This window comes from Bison bison, unplaced genomic scaffold, assembly GCF_000754665.1.
Source record: "Bison bison bison isolate TAMUID 2011002044 unplaced genomic scaffold, Bison_UMD1.0 scf7180017864254, whole genome shotgun sequence".
Taxonomy (NCBI): domain Eukaryota; kingdom Metazoa; phylum Chordata; class Mammalia; order Artiodactyla; family Bovidae; genus Bison; species Bison bison.
Window position 1 is genome coordinate 9,408,789 of NW_011494826.1, and position 12,229 is coordinate 9,421,017.

Here is a 12,229-nt window from a genome sequence, read left to right on the forward strand (position 1 = left end):
GGAAGGAAAGTTATGACCAACCTAGACAGCATATTAAAAAGCAGAGACATTACTTTGCCAACAAAGGTCCGTCTAGTCAAGGCTATGGTTTTTCCAGTGGTCGTGTATGGATGTAAGAGTTGGACTGTGAAGAAAGCTGAGCGCCAAAGAATTGATGCTTTTAAACTGTGGTGGTGGAGAAGAATCTTGAAAGTCCCTTGGACTGCAAGGAGATCCAACCAGTCCATTCTAAAGGAGATCAGTCATTAAGAAATTGCAATTCAAAACCACAGGGAGATACCACTTCCTATTGACTACAATGACTCTTATCAAAAAGATAGAAAATAGCAAATATTAGCAAGGATGTAAAAAAAAATAAGAACCCTCATATGTTGTTGATGGGATTGTAAAATAGTACAGCTGCTTTAGAAAACAGTTTGGCACTTTCCTCAGAAAAGTTAAATGTGGAGTTAACATGTGAGCCAGCAATTCTACTTCTAGGTGTATACCCAAGAGAATTGAAAGCATGTATCTGCAGAAAAACTTCTTAATATTCACTGCAGAATTATTTATAATAGCCCCCCCAAAAAAACTAAATGTCCATCTACTGGTGAATGAATAAACAGAAGTGATATATTTATACAATAGAATCATTCAGCCTTAAAAAGCAAAGAAAAACTGATTCATGATACAACATGGATGAACCTTGAAACATTATGCTAAGTGAAAGAAGCCAGACACAAAAGACCGTATATTATAGATGTTATTTATCTGAAAAATCCAAAATAGGCAAGTTCATGGAGACAAAGTTGATTTATGGTGTCAGGGCCTGGAGGGAAGAATTACAGGATTTGACTACTCTGGGTAGAGTGTTTCTTATGGGAATAATGAAAGTGTTCTGAACTTAGACAGTGGTGTTGGTTATACAACTTAATGATACTAAAAGCAACTGAATTGTTTAAAAATAAATAAATAAGTAAAAGCTACCGAGGTCATATCTAAAAGAATACAGAAGTAAATTTGAAGAGACTCACTGACCAGAAAGGAAACGATTTAAGCATCAGTAAAGATAATAACTACAATGGTTTAGAACAGTTCAAATATGTTTTAAATCTATGAGTTAGTAATAATGTCAAAAAATATAAGACCTCTTAACAACTCAGTATTTAATTGTTAATAAAAGAGAAGACTTAACCATTTATCCTGCTTTTTCTCAGTTCATACAGAAATTATTTGATTGTATCACAAAGCAGCAAGCAAGTATTTGATGTGGGAGAATTTCTCTTTCCTGAAGTGTAAGGAGTAGTGAGATTTAAAAAGCACTTTTTTACAACCATAGTAAATTAGTGGAGCTAAGCAGTGATCACAGCATTTGCTAGTATCACCAGAAAAAGAGAAAACCAGATATGTGTGTGTGTATGTATATATATATGGAGTAGTAGTCTAGCCAAAACAGTAGAACTTGAATCTGATAAGACCCCTGTATCTCACCACCAAATAGGCAACAAGAAGCACTAATTAAGGAACTCTATGGGGATGCAGTCATTAAAAATTAGACTGAGAAACTCTGCAGGACATAAAAATAATTACAAAGCCAAAAAAAGAAAGAGAAGGATCTATAGATTAAAAGACACTTAAGAGATATCTAACATTTGCAATGCATGGGCTGTATTTGGAGCTCAGTTCAAAAGTTTAAAAAAATATTTTGCTGTACCTTAATTTTCAAAGTAGAATTTAAAAACCTATATTGTGTGGAGAAATAGATGAAATAAGACAGGCCACAATGTGCTAATTATTTAGAGGTAGGGTATTTTATTAGGAGGGCATAGCAGTCCACTCCAGTATTCTTGCCAGGAGAATACCATGGACAGAGGAGCCTGGCCGGCTACAGTCCATAGGGTCACAGAATCGGACATGACTGAAGCGACTTAACACACACACACAGGGTATTTTATTATATATTATTCTCTCCACTAAAGACTTATAATTATTTAGAATATAGTATCAAATCTTGAAATATTTGCAATCAGAGATGACAAATTTAAGAAAACAGTTTTGAAATGAAGGTGTCTTAGTATTACAGACTATTGTATAATGTAGCAGTAATTTAAACGTAATTGGACAGAGTTATAAGCAATTTGGAAGTGTCATGATTGAAGGCATTTTATACCATGTAAATGCATATGTGAAGTTGCTCTGATAGAGTTTTGTTTTGGTTTGGTTTTTTTAAGGATGAGAGAGGCTGCAAGAAAAATAGAAGAAAGGCATTTTTCCAACCATGCAACACATGTTGAATTTCTGCCTGTTGAGTGGCGGTCAAAACTTACTCTTGATGGAGGTACATTTTGTTTAAAAATTAAATGATTTAGTCAATGGAAATGAAGTGTTTTTAATTTATTTGTCTTGATGTATACTCACTCTTTGTTCTAGATTATTTAGGAAAATAAAATCCATTTTTTAAAAAAATAAGTAATTATATTGACTTAACATCATTTTGGACCACCATATAGATTTCTCTGATAGTACAGTTTTCATGAATGCCCTAAAGTTTTTGACAGAAAAATGACTTGTCAATACTTTTAAAGCATTTGTTGTACAATTTCGTATGAGCTTACAGTTTCTTCCTGATAATTTTCCTCCCTTGTATTTGGAAGATAAAATCTTAGGTTTTTTGTTTTATTGTCATTCCTGCATTCCTTGGGCTGATGAATTTTACTCTAACACAGAGAAATTACATAAAATATACATCTTTACAATAAGTTTTGCCCTTTGAATATTAAAACCATTAAAATAGAATGTTTAGGTTGATGCTTTTGAACTGTGGTACTGGAGAAGATTCTTGAGAATCTCTTGGACAGCAAGGAGATCAAACCAGTCCATCCTAAAGGAAATCAGTCCTGAATATTCATTGAAAGGACTGATGCTGAAGCTGAAGCTCCAATACATCATAAAAAACAATGAAATTTTGCCATTTGCACTGACATGAATGCACTTGCAGAATATTATGCTAAATGAAATAAGACAAAGACAAATACTATATGATATCACTTATATATGGAATCTTTAAAAAAAGCAAACTTGTGAATATAACAAAAAGAAACAGAACAAACAGGTGGTTACCAGGAAGAGAGGGACAAGAAAGGGGATTGAGAAGTACAAACTACTGCATATAAAATAAATAAGCTGCAAGGGTACATTGTATAAAACAAGGACAATAGACAATATTTTACAATAACTCTAAATGGAGTATAACCATTTAAAATTTTTGAATTACTATGTTCATCTAAAGCTTATTGTACATCAGCTGGACATCAATAAAATTTTTCTAATTTTATTAAATAGCTTGTTCCTGATTTAAAGGAAATGTTTTCAATCTTTCAGCACCAATAAGTACATTGATGTTTGTGGTAGTTAAATACCCTTCATCATTTTTCAGTTAACAAATAGTAAAATTTCAAGAAGGTAAGTTTCATCAGATTCAAAGGTAGTCTTGAGTATTTAAACTTTAATATGAAACACTGAGGGAATGTATTTTTTTCACTGTTTTTTCCCCTAAAATTATCTTCTCAGTTCATTTTTTTTTTTAACTTGTAGACACTGTTGATTCCATTACTCCAGACAAAGTGCGAGGTTTAAGGGATATGTTAAACAGCAGTGCAATGGACATAATGTATTATACTAGCCCACTGTATAGAGATGAAGTAAGTATCATGATTATCTTGTTGCTTATTGGTTATTTTTTAGAGTGATAGCATGTGTGTCCTGAATTTTAACATTTTATGTTCTCTTTTGTTTTACAAGCAAATAAGAAATTATAGCCTCTGTTTCATAGTGCATTTGATAGTCTTAAGCTGCCCGTTGGGACCCTTAATGTTGTAACATGATAACAATATTGTAACATGATAATAATATTGTAACATGATAATCTTGGAAGTGAGAGTTTGGTTAGAAAATAGCTCTGTGAAAATATGTCAGTTTTCATAAATCTGATTAATATCTTTGAGGATTGTCCTCACAAAAGTTTTAGACACTTAGAGTTTTGTATATAATAGGCCTACTTTTATTGTATCATTTCTATAGTGGATTTGTATAGATCTCAAATGGTAATGGTGCTCATCCATCATAAAAGTAACCCTAAAGGAGGTGAGGGAGTGAAAGTTTAATCAGAGGGATGAGAGAATTTCTATGAATGCAATTCGTCACTTCATTGGTAAGAGAAAAAGAATTCGGTTTCATGGAAATAGCAGTATTAAGTACCTAACATGCATTAACTTGTTTAATTCTTACCTGTGAAGTCAGTGTGATTAGTATCTTCATCTGAAGGATGAAGAAACTAGTACAAGGAGTAATTACCAGTAGAGCAGCTGTGCTGCTCCAAGCCAATCCATTGCGAATTTTGTTCATTCACATTCATTCGCTAACTTTATCCATGATATCTTTTGTATATCTATAGAAGCATGTTTGCTTAGTTGCCATAGGAGCTTCCTTCTCTTCCAACTACCATTCCCTTAGGATTTTTCTTTATTTCTCTTTCTGTATCCCCCATTGCCATATGCCAGTATTGGGCAAGGTTTGCCTTGATGTATTTGAAAACAGTAAAAGCAGCTTCGGGCTTCTCAAATGGTGCAGTGATAAAGAATCCGTCTGTCAATGCAGGAGATGGAGTTTTGATCCCTGGATCAGGAAAATCCCCTGGAATAGGAAATGGCAACCAGCTCCAGTATTCTTTCCTGGAAAATTCCATGGTCAGAGGAGCCTGGCAGGCTACCATCCATGGGATTGCAAAGAATTGGACATTACTGAGCAACTGAGCACATAACACAAGAGCTGTAAGCAGAACTGCTCTTCTGGACTTTGTTGTTCAGTCACTCAGTCATGGCTGACTCTTTGCAACCTCACGGACTGCAACACTCCAGGTTTCTCTGTCCTTCACTGTCTCCCTGAGCTTGCTCAAACTCAAGTCCTTTGAGTCAATGATGCCATCCAACCATCTCATCCTCTGGACTTAATTCTGATCAAAAAGGAAGGCCTAGTTGGTAAAGTAGAATTCTAATAATTTCCATGTTTATAGGCCTTTATAGTGTACAGTGGGTATTGAACTATAGTATTGCAAGTAAACCAGTGAGAGAAGGAAAAGGGAAAGAAAAGGGCTGAAAGCATATTACTGTACACACACACACACACACACACACAGTTGGTAGTATCCCTAAGAAGGTATCCTGAGTCTTCAAGATTAACATGCTCTGAGTCATGTCCTCTAAAAGTAGCACGTGCTTTTTTAAAAGTTGGCATTAATATCCAGAAAAACTAAAAAGGGAAAACTGTCACATTCAAACCTCTGGCCATTGGCGAATGATGACTGAGAAAGTGATCACCTTTTATTTTGCTCTTGTATCTTCAAAGGTATTCTCCTCAGAATGGAATTGAGTAAAACAGATATTCAGTAGGAGAAGGGAACTGATAGCTAATGTAAGTGAAATGGAAGGAGAACACCCAGGGCTTTAAATTAGTTGGTTTTTTGATCCAGTTGAATTTAATGGAAAAGCACTGAGAACTTGTGTCTGAGATTCATCAGCAATCTTCAGCAGTGTTTCTGAAACATACCTTTTTAGAACAATCAGTTATGGTGCCCGTTAAAAATACCCCCATGGGAGGCATTGGAGTTGAGGATATTAATGTGAATATATGACTTTGAAAAGAAGTGGGTGTATGTGGATAACATCTATATATTTAAGCATACATGTTTAAACATATATATATGTTTATGTGTGTATTATGCATGTTATGTTATGTTATGCATAATATATGCATGTATTTCCTATCTCTGTCCACTGAAAGGACTAAGAAGCAGACACCCCAACTTAATGAACACACCTAGCACCCAGATCTTTGCCTAGTACTGTTACTCCCCACTAAGAAAAAGTAGAGTTTCTTGGGAAAATGGCTTCCAGGACTAGGGCAGTATAGGTTCAAGTCAAAGCCGAAAGAACTTGTTTTGACAGAAGGTGGAAAACTGCTCAAAAGAACGATGAGGCAAGACGCATGGACATAGAATGACTTAAAGAAGCAGATCCCACTGACCAAATCTGGAAGAATTTGAACACCAAAATAATTTAGTATTATTACTTATTGTAGGCTTCTCAGGTGGTTCAGTGGTAAAGAATCCACCTGCAATGCAGGAGACTTGGGTTCAATCCCTGGATTGGGAAGATTCCCTGGAGAAGGAAATGGCAACCCCTCCAGTCTTCTTGCCTGGAGAACCCCATGGACAGAGGAGCCTGGTGGGCTATACAGTCCATGGGGTCACAAAGAGTCAGACATGACTTAGCAACTAAACAGCTATTACTTATTGTAAGGAATTATTAGTATATTTTATAGAATTATAATAAGGTTAATGTACTTAAGAATTTTAAATCACTGAAAAGTTTGTAAGTCCTTATCGCTTATAAATAGATAAACAAATTGGGAAGAAGAGAGGTCCTTTGCTTACAGTAGAATGCCCAGAGCTTACTAGTAAGTATGGAAGGAAAGCTGGAGTTGGAAAGGTCTCATTTTGCAGCCATCATGATAGGATCAAGCAGGAGAGAACTGGGCAAAAGTCATCAGTGAATGCTAAAATGAGGATGGTTGACATTTGAATCAGTTCTAATGAGGTGTATTAAACTGGAGCCTATTATACAGAGTGAAGTAAGCCAGAAAGAAAAACACCAATACAGTATGCTGCTAAGTCACTTCAGTCGTGTCTGACTCTGTGCGACCCCACAGATGGCAGCCCACCAGGCTCCCCTGTCCCTGGGATTCTCCAGGCAAGAACACTGGAGTGGGTTGCCATTTCCTTCTCCAATGTATGAGAGTGAAAAGTGAAAGTGAAGTCGTCAGTCGTGTCCGACTCTTAGCAACCCCATGGACTGCAGCCTACCAGGCTCCTCCATCCATGGGATTTTCCAGGCAAGAGTACTGGAGTGGGGAGCCATTGCCTTCTCCGCAATACAGTATACTAACGCATATATATGGAATTTAAAAAGATGGTAACAATAACCCTGTGTGCGAGACAGCAAAGGAGACACAGACGTCTAGAACAGTCTTTTGGACTCTGTGGGAGAGGGCGAGGGTGGGATGATTTGGGAGAATGACATTGAAACATGTATAATATCATATGTGAAACAAATCGCCAGCCCAGGTTCAATGCATGATACAGGATGCTCAGGACTGGTGCATTGGGATAACCCAGAGGGATGGTATGGGGAGAGAGGGATGGTATGGGTTCAGGATGGGGAACATGCGTGCACTCGTGGCAGATTTATGTTGATGTATGGCAAAACCAATACAATATTGTAAAGTAATTAGCCTCCAATTAAAATAAATAAATTAATGTTAAAAAAAATAAAATGAGGGTAGTTGTTTGATGCAGAACAGAGTTTTTGCATAAAGTGTATCCTCTTGACTGCTTTTAGTTTAAAAATAATGAAGGATTTGCCTGACAGTTTTGTGGTTAAGACTCCATGTTTTCACTGCAAGGGACGTGGGTTTAATCCCTGGTTGGGGAACTTAAGATCTCACATGCTGCACAACCAAGGGAAAAAAACATCTTTAAACAACACTAACTAAATCATGTCACTCCCTGGGTTAAACTCTTGGTTGACTCTCATTAGAATAAAACCATAATTAAAGAAAAAAACAGAATGGCTTTTAAAAAATAAAGAAAGGTATACAGTGGAAAAATCCAGCAACACCTTTATGGGTTGTTTCTAAGGGACATCCAGAGGAGGACAGAGCATAATTTATGCAGCATTCCAATTAGAAGGGAACGTCAGACGAATGTAAAATGAGGAAGTTGTAATTTAAAAGTAGGAATTGAGACTATTATTTTAAAATGTTAATATAATAAGGAAAAGAATGGCTGTGGAAAATGTTTCAGATAGAGAAGGTTAGAGAGACATGATAGTTAATTTTAACTTCTCTTAACTGGATCAGAGGAAACACTACAAAGGATATTATAAGATCAACTGACAAAATCTGAATGGAACTAGATTAGATGAAATATGTGACTGTGAATTATGAACTTGATAACAGCACTGTGCTTGTTATGAAATATACACTGGAGTATTTAGGGGTAAAAGACCATGAAATACATAACATGTACTTAATGGGTCACAAAAAAGTTCTGTGTGTGTTAATAGAAACAGAACAAATGATAAGGCAAATGGAAAAATGTTCACATTAGGTGAATCTTGGATAAAGCCTGTGAAAGATCTTTGTATAGTTTTTTATTTTGCAACGCTTTATAAATTTGAAATTACTCCCAAATGAAAAGTTGTGTGTGTTAATAGAAACAGAACAAATGATAAGGCAAATAGAAAAATGTTCACATTAGGTGAATCTTGGATAAAGCCTGTGTAAGATCTTTGTATAGTTTTTTATTTTGCAACGCTTTATAAATTTGAAATTACTCCCAAATGAAAAGTTACAAAAAAGAAACTAAAAAAAATACTTTTGCAGTTTTCTTCTCTGGAGATCCTGACTCAGTGGGTCTGAGATAGAGCCTGGGAATTTGTGTTGTTGACAGTTCCGCGGGTGGTACCATCAGAAAAGTTTGACAAACATTTCTTAAGTCGTTGTGAAGAATGAAAGAAAATAAAAAAGACTTAGTGAGAAGTGGGCAAAAATTGTTCTTATTCTTTAAAAAGGAAAGCTGACTCTGCAAATCAAAGTTCATTTAGCACAAGGTTGGTGTTAGGCAGGGCTTCCCTGATAGCTCAGTTGGTAAAGAATCTGCCTGCAATGCGGGAGACCTGGGTTCAATCCCTGGTTTGGGAAGATCCCCTGGAGAAGGGAAAGGCTAACCAGTCCAGTATTCTGGCCTGGAGAATTCCATGAACTGTTTGGTCCATGGGGTCGCAAAGAGTCAGACATGACTAAGCGACTTTCACTCCTTGGTGTTAGGCAATATCTAGACTGAATTATTTTTCAATAGTGTATGTTTCCTGAGGGAAGTAATGACAAATAACAGCCAGCAAAGATTCTGTAGGATTAAGGCCTGTCTGGTGAATTAACCTTGTTAGGTTTATTTGATAGGCACAAGAGCCTTTTTCCTCTTCCTCAGCCTTTGTAGTCAAATAGATGCAGTTTTAAAATCTGCCACTTAACTAGCTTACATAAAATTTCTCAATTTCTCAGCTTCCTCACTTAAAATGGACATACACTACACAATTGATAAAGATTGTCATGGGGCTTCCCCCATGGCTCAGTGGTAAAGCCTCAATGCACAAGACACAGGTTTGATCCCTGGGTCAGGAAGATCCCCTGGAGAAGGGAAAGGCTAACCAGTCCAGTATTCTGGCCTGGAGAATTCCATGAACTGTTTGGTCCATGGGGTCGCAAAGAGTTGGACACGACTGAGCGACTTCACTTTCACTTTTCACTTTTATGCACTGGAGAAGGAAATGGCAACCCACTCCAGTGTTCTTGCCTGGAGAATCCCAGGGATGGGGGAGCCTGGTGGGCTGCAGTCTATGGGGTCGCACAGAGTCGGACACAACTGAAGCGACTTAGCAGCAGCAGCAGCAGACTTCATGGTAGGAGTTTTAAAATCGAGCCCTTCAAAAGTAAACACTATCAACAAATGTTGCTTTTAAAGAAATGTATTTTATTAAAAAATTAGCTTTTTCAGTACCTCCCTTCATGTAGATTATCAATTAAGAAAATTACAAAGTTTTAAGGGTTGGTTCATATTCTTATCAAAGCCAAGTCCAAAGCATTACATTATAGCTCCCTTTGAACAAAGCATGTAATTTCACATCATACTGCCTACTTTTTAAATTCTGTTGACTAGAATTACCTACAGCCCATGTCTTGGGATATTTTTATAGGCATTTACCACTAATGTGTGATCCCCAGAACTGCTGAATCTGAAACTCTAGGATGGAACCTAGCAATCTATATTTAACAAGCCCTCCAGACCATGTACATGGTTTCAGTAGCTTTAACAAGGACCTCAGTATTGTGCAGTAGAGGTCTGTGAGGTTAGCAACCAGAACATTGCACCTTCATTCATGTCACTGCCAACCCAGCCAAGCATGAATGCGCAAATAATTTCCAGTTTGATTCTGCTAAAGAATGTTCAATGAACCAAATGGAGGCAACTTGTCTCTTGAAACAAAATAACAAGATATGGAAGCAATTAGTAATTACTGTTTGTATGTCTGAATAACAGCTGACATATTAAAAAGAACTGAAATGAGAAGTTGAGTATCAGGAAGTTTATAACCAAATAGTAGTAAGCAGTGATAGGAAGAGGAGACGACTACCTTAAAAATCAGGTCAGGGCCCTCCCTATATGAATGAATTTGAGTAACAAAAGAACCTTGTTCTTCTCACTTCATAGAATACTTCAGTAATATTTATTAAAGCTAAATTTCCAAAGAAAGCAGTTTTATAAATAAAAATGGCTAAGATACTTCCCACATTATTAACTTCTAAACCTTAAAAAATTCCTACTTGCTTAAAATAGAACTTTTTTAAAGTATTTTAAAATACTGTATATTACCAATGTGATGGGAATTTTGGGATATCAAGTCCATCAACATAACCATTTTCCTTAGTCATACAGTGACTTTTCATTACATTACTCTTATCTAAATGCAGAAAGTAATAATGTATATAATATGTTGCATATATAATATGTTAGTAACCCTGTTATCATAAACTCAGATATTCTTTTCCTAAATTTACTGTGGCTTAAAAAGTACAAGGTACAAGACTTTAGAATAACATATAACTCCATTACAATGAAGAAAAAATATCCAGAGGCTTTTTGGAAATCTTACTAGAATCTACATGGAACTTATTTTTTTAATGCATGAAACTGTTGGCTTAGGTAGTTGGTTTAAGGACTGAAAGAATCTTTGTGGGTAACATCTGTCTTTGTTCTTTAGTGTTGCTATGGATTATAATATTATGTACATCTTTACATTGGGAAGATCCTCTGGAGAAGGGAAAGGCTACCCACTCCAGTATTCTGGCCTGGAGAATTCCATGGACTGTATAGTCCATGGGGTTGCAAAGAGTCGGACATGACTGAGTGACTCACTTTTACCTTACATCATTTCCTGTAGGGTTCTGAAGCAGCTGAGGTAATTTTAATAACCTAGATATATCTGGCTAGTAATAGATTTTTCTTTCTTAGCGTATTTGAGTTTAGAAGTAACCTTTATAGAAGTGATTATTCTAATTTGATATTTTCTGATTTCAAACAGCTAGTTAAAGGCCTTCAGCAAGAGCTCAATCGATTATATTCCCTTTTCTGTTCCCGGAATCCAAACTTTGAGGAAAAAGGGGGTAAAGTCTCAATAGTGTCACATTCCTTGGGATGTGTGATCACTTATGACATAATGACTGGCTGGAATCCAGTTCGACTCTATGAACAGTTGCTGCAGAAGGAAGAAGAGTTGCCTGATGAACGATGGATGAGCTACGAAGAACGTCATCTTCTTGATGAACTCTATATAACAAAACGACGGTAAAAAATCTCTTAAAAGAAATTAAAATGTCTTCATGGAATCACTGGACTTCTTAGTAGAAAACTTCAGATTTTTCATAATAAAGAAAAAATACATTGTTTAGGGTACAGAATAGAATATTCAAAGATTGTTGAATAATATGCCTAATCAAGCAAGAGACTATTAATTTTGATACTAATTACATGTGTTTTCTGTAGCATAAAATTACCATCTTCCTCTTTTTGCTTCTCTTTTTTTCTTCACAGTTAATTAGAAATGAAATCTAAAACTTATTCCATGCTGAGTCACTGTGTAGAATCTGGTGGGCCTCCACCTTATTAGTATTCTGAAAATAATTTTAAAGCCCTTTTTTCTTGGCAAACATATTTTAGACAGATTTTATAATTATTTAATCATTTACATCCTTTCTGATACTCTTTTTTAGTTGGATGCATTATCTATTTTTTTCTTCTGATACAACTGGTAGATAGGTTAATTGAACAAAATATAAAACATAAATCAGGTAGAAAGAAGAGTATAAAAATCATGCATAATCTCATGTGAGAACTGTTAATGTGTTAGAATATTTTCTTTAAAAAATAGTAAATATATATACTATTGTATCAGATGCACTCGAGATTATAAGTATCCATCAAGTTAATAAGCCTCTGATTCTGTTAATCCTAGAATATGCCTGATACTGTCTTTTAATTCTTTGCTACATTCCTATCTATATCTCTAATTATATGCTC

The 12,229-nt window shown here is 35.8% G+C and overlaps 1 protein-coding gene across 1 annotated transcript in view; it reads left to right on the top strand.

The window, feature by feature from the left end:
• The window catches only part of DDHD1 (DDHD domain containing 1), a 75,172-nt gene that overhangs the window by 41,036 nt on the left and 21,907 nt on the right, over nt 1-12,229 (top strand). The window contains 3 exon segments of the mRNA XM_010847774.1: nt 2,211-2,317; nt 3,574-3,680; nt 11,235-11,497. Of these exon segments, the coding sequence (XP_010846076.1) occupies nt 2,211-2,317; nt 3,574-3,680; nt 11,235-11,497 (477 nt within the window).